Source organism: Podarcis filfolensis, assembly GCF_964270895.1.
Source record: "Podarcis filfolensis genome assembly, chromosome: 14".
Taxonomy (NCBI): Eukaryota; Metazoa; Chordata; class Lepidosauria; order Squamata; family Lacertidae; genus Podarcis; species Podarcis filfolensis.
In genome coordinates, this window is record NC_139616.1 from 31,302,704 (window position 1) to 31,323,965 (window position 21,262).

Genomic DNA, 21,262 nt, shown 5'->3' on the forward strand with positions numbered 1-21,262 from the left:
TTTAAGTCTGCTGCAGCTTGATTTCTTATGGGCAGTGCAAATCCTGAATGTATTGGATTTGTGACCATTATGTTCATTTGCCTTCAGTAGCAGCAGTAAAGCTCTGCTGGATGAAATATTAATTGCCTCTGGTCTATTTTTGGGGAATCCTGCAATGTGTTTAATTTTTTACTCAGCTAACTACACATTGGAGTTCTGCTCTGAATCAATATATGAGTAGAATTTCATGACCAAGATCTCACCTCTTCTAGGCAGCGGGCCTCTTCTTGTTGATTTTCTCTCACAAAGTCTTCCAGAGGATACTTCAGCCTTGGAAAGGGAGCGATGGGCCAGTCAAAGGAAGGGATGTCCAGTTTGTGGATGGCTTTGGAATGCGTGGCAGCTAAGCAGCCTGCAGGAAGGGGCAACACCAACACATTGACTCGTTTATTTTTTTAAAGCAGTTTTTCTCCTTTCTGGTTTTCTTAGAATACATTCCTGGCAGTTAAGCTTCAAAAGTAACAGTTATATAATATAAAACATTCAAGATGTGGCACCCACGCCACTCACCCACAGTCCATCTATCAATCCCATTATGCTACCCTGCCTCAGAATGAGATGAAGAGAATGGACTGTACCGCTCTAATTGCAGGTGTGAAAGAGCCTCATTTTTAGTACCTCCTTCTTGTGTAAAGAAGCTCCCCACAAGAAGAAAAGTAGTGCAGCAGGAAAATTTATACTGCTTTGCTAGTTTTCTACTTGAGAGGATTTATTTTTAACGTGCAGGAGCGTGTTTGGGAAGTTTTTAATGTTTGATTCTATTTTTAATATTCTGTTGGGAGCCGCCCAGAATGGCTGGGAAAACCCAACCAGATGGACAGGGTAGAAATAAAAAATTATTATTATAAATTATTATTATCATTATAAAAAATGGCATGCACCCACCCACCCGCCTATCCAACTAGCTTGTCAGTAGCATTCATTCTATCACTACAGGCCTCTTTCAACTGCATGGCATTGATGTTACCTGACTGCCAAGGCTGCTGTTTGTTTTGAGGGGGGCCATGGCAAAATGACATCTCGTAGCCCTCTCTTCTGCACTGCTACCCCCAGACAAAGTAGGGAGAAGGATACCACACAATGCACAGGTTCAAGTGGCCCCAAACTCTTCCCTGCCTCCCCCAAAAGCACACATCTAAACACTTTTCCTTACCCATAGTTCTCCCATGGAAACCGCCCATAAAGGAAAGCATACTGTACTCTGGACAACCGGGGGGCTGGAATCAAAACAAGAAACTTATTTGCTGAGCATTCATCCTGATCCACTGGCACAAAGTTTATTCAGAAGTCAGATGACATCCGGTCTTTATTGAACGTTCCTTCTTATCCCTAGGATGTCGTACAGCAACAAGCATTTGACCCAGTTTGCTTGAAGGGTGTTCATTTGCCTTCCTGTTAGCTACTTGTCCATCCCACACTTTTCAACGCATTTCCCTGTCACTTCTCTCTTTCCCTGTCAGGTTCTCTCTTTTAAAGCATGTTTGCTGTGCTAGGGCGACAGAGTGTCTGAATTCATTCGCGTGTTGTAGAACGAAAGTTATGGCATGCGCTTTAATTCAAGGTAGGGAAAAGGGCTAACCAAATGATTGATGGGGTGAAGTGACTCTTCTGTGGAGGAAGGTGGCAGTATCTGGGACTTTATAGTCGGGAGGAATAGCAAGTCGGAGTCGACATGACAGAAATTCATAAAATTATGTCTGACATGGAGAGCAGTTTTTCTCCCTCTCTCTTAACACGAAAACAGGGATATCCAATGAAGCTGAATGTTGAAAGATTCAGTACAGATAAAAGGAAGGTCTTCTTCATGTAGAACATAGTTAAACTGTGGAACTCACTGCCACAGGAGGCGGGGATGGCCACCAACTTGGATAGCTTTGAAAGGTGACTGGACAAATTCATGGATAAGGCTTATCAATAGCTACTAGAAATGATGGTTACACTCTTGTCTCCAAGGTCGTAGGCAGTGATGCGTCTGAATACCAGTTGCTGAAAGCCACCAGTTGCTGAAAGGGGGAGAGCCCTCTTGTGATCAGGTCCTCTTTGTGGGTTTCCAACTGGTGGGCCACTATGAAAACGGGATGCTGGACTGGATGGGCTTGCTTCAGCAAGGTTATGAATTCAGGCACTCTCATAATATTGGTTGCATAATTCAGTAGCCTCTCTAGGTGGCAGCATCAAGCCCTGTACTGAAGCTCCAGGCATTGTTATGCAACCGACCAGGCTTAGAAGGAGGGGACCTTTGTTGAAATAACCTATTCCTCATCTCTCCAGTATTCTAGGTGTCTTTCGATTACAATGAAAGCAAGACAGAATAACAAAAAGAGTAAAACTGCAAAATGTTTGTGTCTTTCCATACCAGGGGTTCAGGGTGGTAAGGAAAATTCTCTCCCCCCTCCCCTATCCCATACCTGTCTTATCCTCCCAACAACTCTGTCAGGTGGGCTATGATAAGGGTGACTCATTCAAGGTGACATTTATGGCTGCCTGAGGATTTGAACCCAAGTCTCTCCCTGGTCTTAATCTGACAGGTTGACCATGATGCTAACACTCTTAGTTTTAAGTCATGGATGCGGATCTTGCCTCCTCTAGGTTCCACACGCTTATTTTGCATCCAAGAATCTGCAAATCTCCACCAGGTGACTCAGATACGGCTCTCTTACCTGGTTGATCATGCATGTCTCCAGCTCTTCCTTGGTAACACTGTTGTGCCCCCTTTCTTTGCTCTGGAAAACAAATGGGCTTCCTATTAAACTTCCAGAGATGGAAAAATATTCCAGCATCAATTTCTATGGGGCGTTTCCAGATGACCTGTTTATTGAGTATTCATCCTGATTTGTTTGCAGGGAGGGTAGATGACATTGCCCCAAACTTTCCAGTGAAATTTTCTTATATTTTCTTATAGAGAGCCAGTGTGGTGTAGTGGTTAAGAGCGGTAGTCTCGTAATCTGGGGAACCGGGTTCGCGTCTCGGCTCCTCCACATGCAGCTGCTGGGTGACCTTGGGCCAGTCACACTTCTTTGAAGTCTCTCAGCCCCACTCACCTCACAGAGTGTTTGTTGTGGGGGAGGAAGGGAAAGGAGAATGTTAGCCGCTTTGAGACTCCTTAAAGGGAGTGAAAGGCGGGATATCAAATCCAAACTCTTCTTCTTCTTCTTCTTATATAAAATGTCTGACCTTTAGGGAGAGTGGGTCTGTAGTGCAAGACCTCCTAACCAACTATAACTGCTGGACTTGAATTTGCTGATATCGGACTGAATCCCACCTGAAGATAGTGACAGATGCACCTCTCTAGGAAGGGGATTACTGAACTGGGGAGCCACCACTGAAAAGGCCCTGCCATGGGTCAATGCCAACCAAGCAGCCCACGGTGACGGCACCACCAATAAGGCCTCACCTGCAGATTGTAGGATTTTGAGATGGTCTCCTATGTTTTACTCACCCTGTACCACATGAATATGGTTTTGAAGGCATTTTCATTTGAGCAAGATCCACAAGACATGGTTATAACCTGAGATAGACCCTTAGGAGCCACCTGTAAATGGGGAGAGAGCAAAAAAAAAAAAAAAGAGTTACAGTGACATTTAATCTCAAAAGGCACAACACAAGAGACTTTCAAGGAAGTACATATCCTGGGCATAGTCTTCCATTTAGGCACCACCACCACCAGTGACCCATTAACTTTCCCTGAGCAACTGGCTCCACTTCCACAATTTCAATAAATTTGATTTAAAAGCAGAACTGAATATTTGGCTTAACTTACATTTAACCTGTCTCTGTGCTCTATGGCTTGTGCCATAGAGGCACATGCACAGGAGCCCTAGAGGGGCCATTTTCCTCATGGCCTTACCACTGTGTAGTGCTAAACACACCTAAAGCCTTCATCATAGTGTTGCAATCTCCTGGGTTGCCAGAATGGTTTGGCTTTTTGTTGCTTATTTTACTTTTTGGCATTGCAAGATGGAAATGTTGGGAGGCGGCAGTAAGGTGGGACAACTCAGCTCTCCAAACAGATTTTTGAGGTACAATCTGTGCTTATTTAAGCCGGGGTGGGGAACCCTCTTCACACTGAGGGCCACCTTCTCTTATGGGTAACCTTCCGAGGGCCACATGGGAGTGGTGGGCGGGGCCAGAGGCAAAAGTGGGTGGAGCAACACAGGTACATTTTACTTTTGTAAAGTAGGTGGATTTCTACACACACTGACACATCTCCCCTCTGTTCCCCATCCAGGCAAGGAAAAGACATCATCAGAGTTCAATGACATATTCCAGTCAGGCAAAAACACTCAAGGTGTGAAGAAGAACCAGTGAGGGACATGACTCGTGCAGAGGAGATGGGGCCAGGAGGGTTGAACCTGAACCATTCACACTACAACAGGAAATTAAAAACCACACCAGGAAGTTGGCTGCTGTGCAATGAAACTTCCCAAACCATCCATGCTGGGGCCATTTCTTTGCCAACGCAAAACATACCGAAAGCAACGATTCCTTTAGCCTTTCAGCAAAGTTCTCTGGGGGAAGAATCCCCAGGGCAGGCCTGTTGACAAAGGTACTCTGGAAAACAAGATGAAAAGCTTGAAGTCAGCACTGAACAGCACAGGCTTTACCAACCTCATGCCCTCCAGGTGCTCTGGACTACAAAAAGGAGGGAAGAGTGGCAGATGAAGGTGATGGACTATATGGAATTGGCGGAAATGACTGGCAGAATCCGAGACCTGGGAGAAGAGTTGGTGGAAGAAGACTGGAAGAAATTTAAAGACTATCTGCAGAAACACTGTAAAATTAATGAATGTTAAAATGATGTTGGATTGAAAATAAGTGGTATTAGCAACAAAGTTAATAAGAATATGCAAAAATGAATTGATAATGGATGAAAATATAGAGTTATAATATGTTAAGTTACAGAGTTAAGATAAACGAAAGAGGGTAAGGATTTGCTGATTTGATTATTTAAATGGGAATACAAAAAGGGGAGGTGTGAGGTCAAGGAAACAAGCTAATGAGTTTAAAGTTATAAAAAACGGATTTGTTTTTAATTCTTTTTTATCTACTCGTTTTTTGTATTTTGTATTTTTATTTTTCCTTTTTCTTTTTTTATGTATTTTTGTATGTTTTCTTTTTTTATCTCTTTCTTTCCATATGTTTTCTTTGTATTTTGTAAACTTATGTCTTTGTAAAATCTCAATAAATATTTTATAAAAAAACAAAAAACAATAAGGAGGTATTGGCTGGGGGGGGGGACGATGGGAACTGAAGTCCAAAACAGTTCCCTATGTTTGTAAAGGGAAGGCTCTTAGGCTTGTTTGTAGAGCCTCTGCCTTGCATGCAGAAGGTCCCAGGTTCAATCCCTGGCATCTCCAGATAGGATTGGGAATAACCCCCTGGTCTGAAACCCTGGAGAGCTGCTTCCAGTCAGTGTAGACAACACTGAGCTAGGTGCACCAATAGTTTGATTTCAGTATAAGACAGACAGGTTCCTATATTCCTATGCATTTTACATTTTTTAACATCTGCACCTGTCTTCTTCCTCCCTTCCCCTGAGTTTCCCCTTTCATCTTATTCCTACCCATCCATTTCTCTCTCTCTCTTTTTTTCTTTCCTATAATAAAAGTACAGTCTGATTCACACAAAAATATGGTTTGGGATTTGCCTGATGAACCTCTGGTTGAGTGGCTCACCCATAAGGGGCAGAGAGCCACAGATCTGAAGGCTCCAGGTTTGATTCCAAGGAAGCCCAAACAGATGGGCACTATCTGTAGCAAAGAAAAGCAGAAGGGGACAATGGGAAAGTAGAGGAAGAAACTTAAGAGGTGGGCCTGGGTGGTGGTGGTTGAGAGCCAGAAATGGCCCCATAAGAGATGTTTCTCCAATTCCTAGAAAACTGGAAAACCTGGCCACCCTCCAGAAGCAAACTCCAGCATGCAGTTTCCAAAACCAGAGGGGAAAGAAGTAAAATTCAGGCAATATTGGGCAGTGCTTATCAACAAATAAAGAAATCTCAACATGGGTAGGAGTTGCTTCAGTGACTTGGGTGAAAGAAGCACCTTACCAGATTCCGGGGCTGCTGGAGGAGTTTTATTAGAGCTGGATGACTGTAACCTAAAACAAAACAGAGAGAGAATTTCCAATGGCTTTCAAGGAACCTTGCCACCTTGCAGCTAACATCTTCAAGGTGTACTTAACTGCCCTCAACTCACTGTATCCCTTTGTCGGGGGGGTGGGGGGGAAGGAGGGCATAGCCAAAAGCTTAGCTTGCCGAAATAAATAATTTTAGGAGAGGAAATGTTGGTAGGTGGTAAGCATACCCTTTGAAGGTTTTTGGAAAACATAATTTGAGTGTGGGGGCTGTTGATGACCACATTCTAGCTCACTTCCTTTTTCTCATTTATGTTGTCATTTGAACGCGAGGAACAGAAACCACAGGAAATCAACAGGAATGTTGGCCTGGTTTGCACATAATGCTAAGATAAACCATGGCTATGTGTGAGCAAGTAAGTGTGCTGGCACTCAGGGAGGAAATAACAGCCATTTCACTCCTCCCCCAGTTTTTCTGTTCCTGGAGCAAACTTGATTGCAGCTTGTGGCTTATTTGGAGCAAGAGAGCTAAGCCATGGTTATGCATGTAACCCTAAGCCAAACCATGGCTTAACTCCAGATAGTGCAGTGACTGTGGGAACAGGGGAGGAGCCAAGCAGCCACAATTTTTGCACTGTGCACCACAGAATCATAGAATTGGAAGAGACCCAAGGGTCATCTAGTCCAACCCCCTGCAACACTTACTCATTCAGTCAAAGCCATTGTTTGGCTTAGTGATGCATGCAAAATGGATCACTGCCTGGCCTCAACTGCTCTGTTATTTGACAGAGTGCTATTGTGAATTTTCATTTCACAAGGACAGTAGCTACTTCTAGGGTAGCTCACTGGGACAGCTGTCCCTAAAGCTGGAAGAAAATACAGCACCTCCAAGGACGAACAGGGCATGCACAGGGAAAGAGCATGATTTAGGAATCAGTACAGCAGACAGCTCCTGCCAACCTAGCAGTTCGAAAGCATGTCAAAGTGCAAGTAGATAAATAGGTACAGCTCCGGGAGGAAGGTAAACGGCATTTCCGTGTGCTGCTCTGGTTCGCCAGAAGCGGCTTAGTCATGCTGGCCACATGACCCGGAAGCTGTCTGCGGACAAACGCCGGCTCCCTCAGCCAATAAAGCGAGATGAGCGCAGCAACCCCAGAGTCAGTCATGACTAGACCTGATGGTCAGGGGTCCCTTTAAAGGTAAAGGTAAAGGGACCCCTGACCATTAGATCCAGTCGTGGCCGACTCTGGGGTTGTGGCGCTCATCTCGCTTTATTGGCCGAGGGAGCCGGCATACAGCTTCCGGGTCATGTGGCCAGCATGACTAAGCTGTTTCTGGCGAACCAGAGCAGCACAAGGAAACGCTGTTTACCTTCCCGCCGGAGCGGTACCTATTTATCTACTTGCACTTTGATGTGCTTTCGAACTGCTAGGTTGGCAGGAGCAGGGACTGAGCAACGGGAGCTCACCCCGTCACAGGGATTTGAACTGCCGACCTTCTGATCAGCAAGTCCTAGGCTCTGTGGTTTAACCCACAGCGCCACCTGTGTCCCTAGGGGTCCCTTTACCTTTACAGTGGACAGTAACAAATTCAAATGCTTCTCCCCAAAAGGCACATTTTGGCCACCCTATTGAAGCCCAGAGACAAAGAGCAGTGACTGTGATTATGGGACTTGCCAGCACCCACCTTCAGTAGGAGGCCCGGTCCATACTTCCATGCTCCTCTTTTAAATGCCCCCCCCAAAAAAAACTGGTTTCAGAATCACTGATACTGGAATAACTAACTACAACTAAAAGCACTGCAGTGACCACCTGCAAAGTCTCCAAAAGTTGTGTGTGCACCAATTATTCTGGCAACGATCCTAAAGCCATGCGACTGGTTTGTCACATTCTACTAATGACATGATTGCTTACCCTGAGCAGGTTGAGTGTTTTGAACATTCCGTCAAATCACAGCAGCTTAGCCAGCAGCAAGTGACCCATTAAGTTCTACACAATCAAGAGTTTGCAAGCTCAGCGTCACAAGCACCATTTTCACAACTTCAAATATTTCGTTGACAGCTTGCGGGCCCAGCTGGTGCTCTTCTGACGCCGGTGTATTGTTGAAACCGCTCAGACATAGTAACTACACAGCAGCTAGCCAAAATAAAATGGCACACTCTTGTGGTCATTAATCTGCATTCCTGCCCTTCAGGAGCTTGGAGGCCTAGCCAGTTCCACTTCTGTAGCTATTCAGTTCTGTTTGGAAGTCTTACGTAAAGGCTAACCTATTTTCTTCGGAGTTTGGAAAGCTCCTCCTAGTGCCTTGCTCAATGACAACCCTGGCTCTAGACCAGAACGTGCATTTCGGGCCAACGTTTGCTCAAATTTAGGACTCACAACACGGAAAGAAGAATGCTAAACTTGCATTGCAGGACCAGTGCAGAGTCTGCCCAGTCCAGCCTCCTGTTTGCTTGTTGTTTATTGCATTTATCCCTCCACCCTTTTCTCCAAGGTGCTCAAGGTGACCTACATGGTTCTCCCACACTCCTCACTTAATCCTCACAACAACCCCGTGAAGTAGGTTAACCTGAGTGTGAGTTGCTGGCCCCAAGGTCACCCAGTGAGCTTCATGGTGAAGTGAGGATTTGGACCCTGGTCCCAGTTGGACACTAACCACAATAACAAATGCGACCAGTCAGATGCCTCCAGAAAGACAACAAGGAGGGCATGAAGCAGCCACCCTGTTATTTGCCCCAGCAGTTTTTCTTCAGAGGTAGATTGCCACTGTACAAGGAGGTTCTGTTTCGCTGTCAATGGACTTTTACAACTCCACCTTGCAAAAATGGCCCAACTGTTTGTTTTTAAGACAGCAGGCAACCCCACATCTCCCAGAAGGGAGTTTCATGCCCCCCCACAAGAGAACATCCTCTTGGCTTACCTATTGGGATGGAAGATATCTGAGAGTAGAGATCCAGCATTCGGTTCCCGTCAACGTCGACAAGGTAGTTTCCCCGGCTTTCTTCGTAGTTGCAGAAAAAGTGCACGGCTTCTGCATTCTGGAAGGAAGGGAGGGAGAGAAGTGGCCTTCATTGCAACTCCCCCCGCTCCCGGGAAAGACCATTCAGGCCAATTAACACAGGAGGAGGAGGGGGACTTCCTCAGTTTTAAAAAAGACTTGAGGCCATGACACTGTCCTGGTCTGCCTGCTTCCTCCCTGGCAGGGCCCTGAAGTTAAGGGTCAGTCAACACACGGCACTCTTTATTCATGCTCTTTCGATTGTGCTTGAAGCAGCCACTTTTTATTCTGAATAAAAAGCAGTGCACCCTTGATCCAGACTGGGGTCCTGTACCAGCTTCCTACTTGAAAATAGTCACATGCGCACACAGCAAGCTGCTCCTCAGCATCGTATCAGGGAAACTGAGTTTGCTTTTTTCCTCTCCCCTCCCCCTCCCCCTTGCATCTTTTTTTTAAAAAATAGATTGTAAATCTCCAGGTAGGGGCTGTCTTGTTTGAACTGATGGTCTGTCAGCTGCTCTGAAAGGCTTTTTAGCTGAAGAGCAGGGTACAAACGCTCTAAATAAAAAAATAAAAATGAATCCAAATAAGGAAAACTCCAGCTCCCAGGCCTAAGAAGACTGGCCAGGGTTCTCCATTTGGTCCCTAAGGCTGTGTGGGCCAAGCCACACACATACCTGCCCTCTACCTGATGTCATCTATGTTGGCAGGTAAAGAAGGCCGAGCCAAAGAGGGTTTGCTTGCATCAGCTAATTGCTGGGATTTGCAAAAAGCACTGGGCTTTTTGCCCGTGTGGTTTGATTTCAAACCCTGCAGGCAAAAACAACCCACCTGACATCATTGTGATACCAGGTGACAGAGAGTTCGGAGGCTCTGACAACTGGTCAAATGTGGCCCATGCAGAGGTGGGTGGGAGAGATAAGAACAGACAAATAACAGCCACGGGGGAACTCTCCAAGGGCCCCCCCCAATCTGCAGCGTCTTCCAAGCCGGGGACTGTGGGCCATTTCCCCCCTTGAAAATCAATATGGCCAGCTTCTCAAGAAAGTATTGAATGCCCCCTCCCCATTTGCAAGGACGGTTGCCTACCCATCCACAGTTGATTTGCTGCCCACTATTCTTATAAGGCTCTGCAGGTACGGGGTTTGGGGGCAAAAGATTTATATTTTTACACTAAAAACAGGATAAATTACCTGAATTCTATTCAACTGTTTCATTAATTCCTGGAAGGAAAGAGAGAAAGAATATTATGAATATAACTAGCAGCTTAAGCAGGATGATATGGATAGATACACTGAGCTAAGTCATGGTTCGGCTTAGCATGTTGTCTGAACAGGGCTTGTGGTTTAGATCTCCAAACCACAGGGCAACCTTGGTTAGTCTAGAAAGAGCTGAAGTGTGAGCCTGGGTTCCGGCGACACTTTAAGCCAAACCATGGCTCAGCTCAGCTCAGCTCAGGAACTAATTGGCTGCACTCTCTCCTCTTGGAGTCTGCACACCTTCCACTAAGCCATTGTGTGGCTTAGTGTGACGTATCAATTGGAATTGATAGGTCCGTCAATTTCAGTTTCTGTTGGTTTCACATTTTTCAAATCCTAAATTCAGTTCTTCACATTTCTGTGGCTGTTTGGGTTTCCCTTTTTTAAAACTTCATGAGAATTGTTCAGTATTCTAGCGCAAATATCTCCTCATCAGCACGTTTTGGTATGCACTTTCGACTAAGGAACACCTCTCTGCAAACAATTTCTCCTAACACACATCTGTGTTATTTTCTCAATTATTTTCATTTTTATATGCACACCTTCTCCTAATAGATGTATTTTTGTGAACACTGGGTGGGAAACAGCATCACAAAATTTGTAGAAGTGCAAATTTGGAAGCATGGCTGCCTTTCAATTCTCATTTTGTTTCGAAAAATGCGATTGTGACAGTTTAAATGCAAACTGAATCGAATTCTCCCCCATCCCTGCATTCAAACCAGGACAATAACAAGGGGCTTGAAAGACGGCTGCCTCAATGCATCAGTTTACCCTGGATCTTGGACCGGGGACTTCTGTCTTCATGAGGGGCCCATCATAGTCAAACTCCACATCGATTTTTGCTGCAGCTTGACTGATTCCTCTGTGCCCTGCAAGGAATATAAAGTTAACCAATTTTAAGTCATTTTTTTAAAGGTTTAAGGGGCACAATAGGACCCCCCTCTGGGTAATATGTATAGAACTGGATTGTATATAGGGCCGGCCCAGGCATTAGGCAGAACCAGGCTGCTGCCTCAGGTGGCAGAAGCTCTCCAGGGGGCACCTGCTGCCTCCGCCAGTGGCAGAGAAGCACTGCCTTTGTCAGTGCAGATTTCAGGCAAGATTGTGTCCATTTGGGGCAAGATCCTGGTGGTGGGTAGTTTGGTGGTAGCAGCAGGGCAAGGTGGCACTTCTGGGATCACCTCAAGTGGTGAAACGGGACTCGCCACCCTGAGTGTACATATCTATTGAACAAATCCATTGCAGTGTAATAAAGTTGCCTTCTGTAAAAAAACAGTCCGAATGCCTTTTCTGAGACACTGGTGGAAGCCTCTGACATAATTTATTAAGCAAAGGCTACCAAGCATGGCTAGAAGCCCCATCTGTCCAAACTGAGCTGACACACTAGGACCAAAAATAGCCTCGCCTCCCCAAGAAAAAGATTTACAAGTATGCCCTCCAGTGATGAAACCAGCCGAAACTTTAGCTGATTTAATTTATTGATCAGAGCTTGATTGATCTGACTGCATTGCACGTGTGGCAGTGAAGCCTCTGAACACTGATCAGCTGAGTTGATGGGATGGCAATAGAGGATTCATGAACATTCCTGCTGGTCGGAAAAGCTGTAGCTTAGTGGCAGAGCATCTGATTTGAATGCAGAAGGTCCCAGGTTCAATCCCCAGAATTTCCAGGAAGGATTAGGAATGTCCTGTGTGAAATCCCGGAGAGCTGCTGCCAGTCAGTGTAGACAACACTGAGCTAGATGGACCAGCTCAGAATGAGGCAGAATCCTAGGTTCTTTCCTCTATTTCATTGCGCAGATGACAGAGCACATTATTTCCAAGCTGAAGTTCCCAGGCTTAATCCGTGTCGTCTCCAGTTACAAAACAAAAAGGTCATTCAGATAGCAGGTGATGTGTAAAACCTCTCATTGAGATGCTGAAAAACCACTAGCAACGATGAACTAGATTAAAGAATGGGGAATCTGTGGCCCTCCAAATGTATTAGACTTGTGGGTATACAATGCAGGACATATATCTGCCTCTATGATATTTTTGTAGAGCCAATCTACTTTCTCACCAAAATTCTGGTGCATGGTGAAAAAATGCCCAAATTCAGATTGCAGTTTTGCTAACAGGAATCTTCACAGAGCAGGAGGCCAAGCCAGTGGGAACTGCGTAGCAAGTAAACAATTCTTGTGCAATGTTCTGGGAGATGAATCCTATTTATTGGATGCTTGAAGAGTAACACGAGAAGCTCCAGAGGATAAACAAGATGCAGAAGGAGGCAGTTTGTACCAGACAACCCCAGCCCTTTCCCAGCCAAGAGAAATTTAAAAGCCTCTTGAAAGGCCAGAACAGAAAGGGAAGATTTTGGATGCTGGCTGGTTTTGCTCACGGAAAGACGTTTTGTAAGGAACATGGGAATCTGCCTTATACTGAGGTCGCATTCACCCCATACATTGAGAGCGCTATGATGCCACTTTAAACAGTCACGGCTTCCCTCAAATACCTCTGGGAGCTGTAGTTTGTTAAGGGTGCTGAGAGTCGCTAGGAGAGCCTTATATTTCCCTCACTGAGCTACAATTCCCATAGTTCCCTGGAAAGAGGGACTGACTGTTAAAGCACTCTGGGAACTGAAACTCTGGGAGGGGGATTAGGGCCTCCTAACAGCGTTCAGCACCCTTAACAAACTACAGCTCCCAGAATTCTTTGGGGAAAGCAATGCCTGTTTAAAGTGATATCATGGTGCTTTAAATGTGTGGTGTGAATGTGGTACAAGGCAAGCCTCCCCCTGAATTTCAATGATATTTCCCCTCCCTTCTAGTAATTTCCAAATGTGATTTATTTTTTCCATAAATAAATGAAGACTGGTGGGAGGAAGGGGGGAAACATGGGGGAGATATTCATCACAGGACTAATATAAGCCACTGCCTTGAGTTGTGGAACTCTACCAATATCTCCATTCTGTTTCATGTGCTTTCCCCACCACTTACCAGCTGCAATAATCCTAGAGTTCTGTTGCAACGAACTCGTTAGATGTCGGCTGAGCAGCATCGACGCCATGTCCCCTTTTCTTCCGCCACAAAAACAAAGGATCAAACCTTCTTTTTTCCTCCCTTGGTGCTGATGACCTGGGAGACAGAGAAGGAAGAGACTCAACACACAAGCAAATACATTCTTCCTGTGACCATGAATCATAGCCCCATAAGAACAACAGCCTGTTGGATCAGGCGCCCAACAGTCCAGCATCCTGTTCTCACAAGGGCCAACCAAATGCCTGTGGAAAACTAGCAAGCAGGATTCCAGCACAAAAAAACACCCTACTCTCCTTTGCTCTCCAGCAACTGGTATTCAGAAGCATTTCTGCTGCGGACTGTGAGGGCAAAGCACAGCCATTGTGGTTGGTAGCCAATGACAGCCTAGTTCTCAATGAATTAATCACCACCATCCTGTCCTGTGTACACAAATAGTTGACCTGTAAACTCATATTGACATATAACATTCAAAGTTGTATGTTTTTGTGCATACAATAGTTGAGGTGTACATATTGACAAGCTTATACTCTTAAACACAAACACTCCTAGACGTGCAAAGATGAGTTCTACTTGTATTCAGTGGAACACGTGAATGAGCTTACTACAAAGTTCTGCTTTTGTTGCTGTTTCAGTTTTATTTAGCTTTATACAGTGGTACCCGCTGGAGTTTCTGGGACAGCTTCAAGGGCAGCCCCGCGTAGAGAGAATTACAGTAGTCAAGCCTGGAGATGACTGTCGCATGGATCACTGTGGCCAGGTCGGGGCGGGAAAGGTAAGGGACCAACTGCTTGATGCGGCGAAGGTGGAAAAATGTCGCCTTGGCTGTTGCTGTAACTTGCGCCTCCATGGAAAGGGAGGCGTCAAGGATTACACCCAAACTCTTAACGGAAGGCAATGGCACTAATTGGGCCCCCGCAAGAGAAGGGAGTTGGTCCCTCATCCCCATGCCATCCCGACCTAGCCATAGGACCTCTGTCTTCGAAGGATTTAGTTTCAATCGGCTCCCACGAAACCATCCAGCCACAGCTTCCAAGCATCTGGTCAGTGTGTTCGGGGCTGAGTCGGTGTGGCCATCCATCAGCAGATAGAGCTGAGTGTCATCAGCATATTGGTGACAGCCCAGCCCAAAGCTCCGGATAATCTGGGCAAGGGGGCGCATAAAGATGTTAAAAAGCATCGGGGAGAGAATTGCGCCCTGCGGCACTCCACACACCAAGGAGTGGCGTGTCGACATTTCCCTCCCTAGTGCCACCCTCTGTCCCCGACCAGAGACAAAAGAGCACAGCCAGTTACGGGCTATGCCCTGTATCCCCACATCTGCGAGGCGGTGGTCCAGAAGATCATGATCGACCATGTCAAAGGCTGCTGACAAATCTAAAAGGATCAGCAGTCCTGACCCGCCTCGATCCAGTTGTCTACGGAGATCATCTGTTAGGGCAACCAGAGCCGTCTCCGTCCCAAAAACCAGGATGGAAACCGGTTTAGCTAAAGTGGTGCTTCAGGTTAAGAACATTTTCAGGTTAAGAACGGACATCCAGAATGAATTAAGTTCTTAACCTGAGGTACCACTGTAAATGGGAGCTGCGTCCAGGATTGGTTAGAATGCACATAATCTCAATATGTACACTGATGTTATATTATACTGTTAATACTTTGATTTGATGAAAGGAACATACCTACCCCCAGCCCCTGGCTTCATCCCTGTCCCGTTGTGGAAGTTTTTCAAAATCTGTATATCTGGCCTCTGCTGTCCCATTGAAGCCACTTCCTTTTTGCATTAACATTAACAATGGGCAAAGAATTTAGAAAGACTAATTGAAATGCTAGCATCGTTCCCTTATGTTGCTTCCCTCCCCCCCTTCATGGCCCACTTTCCTTCTTTCCTTCCACAGACTGAATTCAATCAATAATTTCAATTCCAGATTCAAAACCTTTTAGAAAAAGATAAAATTTTTTTGCTAACTTCTGACAGTGGGAATTTACCATCTTTATTTTGAGAGATCTTCTTGTATTGTGTTTTGCACATAGCAACTTTTATTTAGCTCCTAGCTAGCAGTTCCTGCTTTTCCTCTTACAGTATTGCAAAGGTCATAAATTGCCACGGCAACACACAAAGCTGAAGAGGTTGCAGGCATTTCCTTGGGTTATTTTGTCTGACACTCAAATCGCCTTCATGTTACAGACGGCCCAGGGAATGTAACTCTCCCTGTGGAATCTATCCAAACAAGCAGTCAAATCTCTTAAAGCGAAAAGGGGTTTTGTAATTCTTTCTCCATCCCATCATTAAATCTCTCCCTTTCCTGGCGCACTGAGTCTTGGTATGCATCCCTGCTGGGAAAGCAGGTCAGATCAAGTTCAGCGAATGATATGCGCTGACTCATGGACCATGCTGGGGTCACCCAATCCCATTGCAACGATGCATCCAAGGATTCTTGCTCAACACTATTCCAAGCTTCTACATTTGCAGCCGATTGCTCCCGGGTTGCGTAATTTATTACAAATGAATAAAGCACATCCTTGCTTGCAATGCCCATGTGTTCTACACACTATTTAGTAGCATAAGAAGAGCCGCCAGATCACGCCAATGGCCCATCTAGTCCAGAATACTGTTCTCACAGTCGCCAACCAGCAGGGGCGGCCTGCAAGAGACTGGTATTGATGAATTGGAAGAATAAAGGTATTGATCCCCTTTAATCAATGGATTCATGACGTGACAACACTTGCAACATATGAACAGTTTGTTTAAAGATGTAGACTTTGCTGTCTCAATACATGAAACTGATCCGTAGGAAATGTAACTTGTAAAAAGAGACATTGCACATACTTTTGTAAACCAAGAAATCTTTAATAAAAAATACGTTTAAAAAGAAAAAAGAAAAAAAGACATAGACTTTGGATAACATTTGGAAAGAGTTTATACAGAATACAGCAGGTTACTAATAATCATATATGTATTAGGACAATAATATCATTTAAATATCTATAAAATAATGGAAATGTAACTGATTATATTTGTTATAGGTAAAGGTAAAGGGACCCCTGACCATTAGGTCCAGTCGTGGCCGACTCTGGGGTTGCGGCGCTCATCTTGCTTTATTAGCCGAGGGAGCCGGCGTACAGCTTCCGGGTCATGTGGCCAGCATGACTAAGCCACTTCTGACGAACCAGAGCAGTGCACAGAAATGCTGTTTACCTTCCCGCCGGAGTGGTACCTATTTATCTACTTGCACTTTGACGTGCTTTCGAACTGCTAGGTTGGCAGGAGCTGGGACCGAGCAATGGGAGCTCACCCCGTCAAGGGGATTCGAACCGCCGACCTTCTGATCAGCAAGCCCTAGGCTCTGTGGTTTAACCCACAGCGCCACCCTATACATTTATTTCTTCTTGTATTTTTGCGCTTATTCTTCCTCTTCCTCTCTCTCTCTCCCCCCCCCCGCCCTCTTTCAGCACTTAAAAGAAAAACAACAACAAAAACCAGCAGGGGCAGCCAGCCTGCCGTGTTTCACCACCTGAGGTGAAACTTGAATTGCCACCTCCTTCCTCCCCTCCCCTCCCATCCATTTCCACTGCCGCCATGCCCCAGCTCTTGCCAGCGGGAACCAGGGCACTTCTCAAAGCATTGCCCCTTGCTTGGCTTCTCTTCCTGGGGGTGGGAAAAAAGAGTGGCGATGCTGCATGCTTCCCTCTTGGTGGCAGAAGTAGTGGGACGGGCAGAACGCTGCCTCTTGCACTTCCACCGCCTGAGGCGGGCACTTCACCCCGCCTTATGGGCAGGCCGGCTTTGCCAACCAGATGCCTCTTCTGGGAAGCCCGTAAACAGGACCAAGGACTAAGCCGCTTCTGGCGAACCAGAGCAGAGCATGGAAACGCCGTTTACCTTCCCTCCAGAGCGGTACCTATTTATCTACTTGCACTTTGACGTGCTTTCGAACTGCTAGGTTGGCAGGAGCAGGGACCGAGCAATGGGAGCTCACCCTGTCGCGGGGATTCGAAGCGCCGACCTTCTGATCGGCAAGTCCTAGGCTCTGTGGTTTAACCCACAGCGCCACCTGCGTCCCTTGTCTATGTACAGTAGTTATTTTCTAAACTTAAAATCAAGTCTGTGAACACGGGGTTCATTTCATTGAATACAATCCAGAGCTATGCCTCTCCGTTGGTTTAATGATGCTTACTGGGATGGGAGACAGAGGAAAGATAACTGGATTTTATTTGAGTGCTGGGGCCTGTCCTGAATCTCGAAATTGTGCACTCTGTTTAATTATGCTCCGGGTATAAAAAAACCCTTGGGGTGGAGGTTCCTTCTACAGTTAATTAAAAAAATTCCATTTGCAAAGTCTGATGGTTGTGATTTATTTCATTTTTAAAATTCCTGTCAATGCTAAGATATTCAAGAAAAAGTATGTTGGATGTGAGAGAGTTAACTGTGCAGCTGATGGGTCTATCTGGATTGAAATTACAGATGTTAAGATTCTTTTCTCGTAGCTAGCATCGCAACGATAAACAAAGCTGAACATTTCATTGTTCTGTTTCATGCCGTTTTACGTTCAGAATGATGAAGGGGGCCCTCTGGGTAGTTCCCCCCACCCGCATAAGCTCGGGCGGGGGGGGGGGCTGCCTGGAAGGTGCATTCTGTGTGGCAGCCCCCTAAACTGCACAATCCCACCCCTCATACAGAGATATACCTGGGACCTTCATTCTGTGGTTTCCACCACATACTGAAGATGAAACCTTCGATTCTGGCCTTCAACAGCTGAGGAATATACATTTCCCAACTTATTCTCTTGACTGTAATTCGTTTTAACTGTTCTTAATATTGCATTTTAAAAATTTGAAGGCAAGAAACCAAATAAATAAGCAAATATGTACAAATAATAATTACGAACAACAATAATTTTGTTATTGTCTATTGTGCAGAGGCCGGCAGCTATAGGTAATAAATATGGCTGACATACAAGCCATTGCTTAATGCTGTGTGTGAGTGTGTGTGTGTGTGTGAGAGAGAGAGACAGAGACAGAGAGAGAGAGAACACGAACCAGCCTGCCCTAACATCTATATTATCTAAACCTTTCCCCTTCCTATCCAGCCTCGGATAAAAATAACACCGGGCGACCCTGTACTATGAAATTCCGCATGCAATGCGTTAGTGTACAAAAAATCAGCCATCTTCCCTTAGTTCAGCTTTCCTCTGCAAGATGGAAAAGTTCACAGTCCAGAAATGGGAGATTTAATATGTACACATTTACGCTCTGCTCACGCACAGATGTGTGATGTGTGCGCAGAGATACATGGTGCAAGATGCTGTAGTAACAAAGTCTGAGCAACCGCAGCTCTTGCCTTACTCACCAGGAGAAAATTCAGCAGCCTCAGGTGACCCCCCCCCTCTTAATAAGTTGCCATGGCACCCGCAGTGGGGCAAGAATACAAGCGCAAGGAGTGTTCCAATGAGAGGGAAGGGATTGCGGGGGGATGTCTTTTGAGCCATAAATCACCCAGACAGCTCTTCAGCTGAGCTATCGCTATACGGTTGCTGTAGTAACCAATGACAGGGAAAATCTGCAAGGAAATGTATAATTATTAGATAGGAGACAGCACCTTAGTCCAGTCATCAGTACACCACAGAAAATATATGGCTCAATCGTTATGGTTTTTCTGTGTGTGAGAGTGTGTAAGGGGGAATTATTATTTTTTTGGGTGGGGATATTTTGGAATGCATGTTAATTTTTTTTCTGTTTACACCCCAGTAAGAATGGGTAGGCCAGTTTTAATTTCTCTGTTTAACCATCTGAAATTCAGCTAGCCACATTTTCACATCAGTTTGTATGTTTATTTTGTGGGGGGGGGGGGCGTGGAATCTCTAATGAAAATTTGCCAGCATTTTTGTTCCATTTCCTCCTGATTTACACATCTTTGGAAGGGATTTCCCCTAACTGTAATCCATTTTTTCTGTGTTGTTTTCATGCACGCTTTCCCCAACACACACATTATGCTTGTACACTTTTTTTTTTTTTTTTGAAAGAGAACTTCTCTTACAAAACTAAGAGAAGTACGACTTTGGAAAGGTAGCAAAGTGCAAATTAGATTAAAGTGCAAAAAGCCTCAAATTTCTTCAGGAATTTCCTGGACATATCCGTAATACTGCATTCAGAAGCAGTGTCTGAGCGGAAATCGCCAAAATGTCCAGGAAAACCTGGACGTTTGGCAACCCATGCCGGCAGTGTCATTTTTTGAGATATTCCTCAAGAATAGCTCAAAAACTTTGGGCAAAAGTACAAAAAGCTCAACAACTTTGGCAAAAGAAGCAGCAGCTCAACAACTTCCAACTGTTTGAAATATGGCAACCCTAACTTACACAGCAATATTAAAATATTCAGTAGCTTTAGAAAGGACAGTGGTGTGGCAATAAAACAGGATAAACTCCACGCTCTTGGCCCAAAGTCTTCTGTGTTATGTAGGGATGCAAGCCGGCAGCGATTTCTTTCTAGCTCCCTAACAAACTACAGTTCCCAGGATTCTTTGGGGGAAGCTATGTGCCTTAAATATATGGTGTGGGTGTAACCTCCCGTTGCATAGGTACCATACATTTAAAGCACACGGCTTCCTCCAAAGAATCCTGGGAACTGCAGTTTGTTAAGGGTGCTGAGAATTGCAGCCTTGCACAGTCTCCCTGCCATGTTCCAAGGCTGATTTCCAGCAGTCAACAGTAATTTAAAGCTCTTATGTGATGCTTCTTATCTCCCATTAAATAAGTGGATCCCCGGACTTTTCCAGGTCAATGCCCCCTTGGTTTCATAAACTCATCCCCAGTGCCTGCATACTCTACCCTATAAAAGGCATTATTCAGAATAGCGGTTTGCATGGCCCACTAAGGAAGATAAAAAACAGAATACAATTCAAAACAGTAACACTTAATTGCACATTTTTTCCAAAATCCGGTTACAGTTATTTAGCTTAATTAATTCAACAAAACCGATGAACATGATCCACTGATGCCAGCTTTTTGAAGTCGGATAGTCATATACACCTGCAGCAGCCCCCTGCTGCCCCCTTGCCTCAGTGCCCCCTAGGTAATTCCACCAGGTACTGCCCACTTTGGGAATCACCAAACCTACCAAAAGATAGCCAAACCTAACCAGACCAAGCCTTTCTGAGTTCTATATCCAAAAACATGAGTCAGGCAGGGGTGGCTGGTGACCATTGTGACTGGTAGGGTGGAAGACAGGGAGCCCAACAGCAGGTGGCGCTAGAGCCAATGACAAGTGGAGGCTACTAATTCTCATTTAGCATCCATCTTCCTCCTCCCTGCTGAGTTCCGCAAAAGCCACACTGAGACGAAGGAGGGGGAAGCTGGCAGGTAGTGTTACCCTCCCGGACTGGGGACGTAAGCAAGGCGGCAGGCAGGCAGGGCACCATCCCATTTGCCCTAAAGAATCAGGGAGACAGGGACTTTGGTTGCAAGATTCCAAGATGAACACACAGGGTAATATACAAAATACTACTACAAAATCCCACAAACTCCCTAGACGCAATCAAAAAACAATGGGAGGATGACATAGGCTATGAGATTAACCACACTCAATGGACCAAAATGTGGTCTAAACCCCCCTTTAAATCCATATCAACGAAAAGAAAAGAACTTACTCTGAAACTCACCTACAGGTGGCACCTAACACCAAAAAACTAGCGATAATACACCCAGGAACCTCACCAAAATGCTGGAGAGGGTGCACCTCCACAGGCACATACCTCCACATGTGGTGGGAGTGCCCCAAAATCCAACCATTCTGGACAACAACCATATGAGAAATAAGTAAAATAATCAAGCAAGTATTAGAAGTCACCTCAGAATTGGCCTTACTAAACATCTTCCAAGACAATAAT

General features: G+C 45.3%; 1 protein-coding gene across 1 annotated transcript in view; it reads right to left on the minus strand.

The window, feature by feature from the left end:
* ABAT (4-aminobutyrate aminotransferase) overlaps positions 1–21,262 on the minus strand; it is a 39,202-nt gene that overhangs the window by 8,054 nt on the left and 9,886 nt on the right. The window contains exons 2-11 of the mRNA XM_083585275.1: positions 13,342–13,479; positions 11,139–11,236; positions 10,302–10,331; positions 9,031–9,148; positions 6,086–6,135; positions 4,510–4,590; positions 3,479–3,571; positions 2,700–2,762; positions 1,193–1,256; positions 243–391 (exon numbers count right to left, since the gene is read on the minus strand). Of these exons, the coding sequence (XP_083441401.1) occupies positions 243–391; positions 1,193–1,256; positions 2,700–2,762; positions 3,479–3,571; positions 4,510–4,590; positions 6,086–6,135; positions 9,031–9,148; positions 10,302–10,331; positions 11,139–11,236; positions 13,342–13,411 (816 nt within the window). The 5' untranslated portion in view covers positions 13,412–13,479. The remainder of the gene's footprint in view (positions 1–242; positions 392–1,192; positions 1,257–2,699; positions 2,763–3,478; positions 3,572–4,509; positions 4,591–6,085; positions 6,136–9,030; positions 9,149–10,301; positions 10,332–11,138; positions 11,237–13,341; positions 13,480–21,262) is intronic.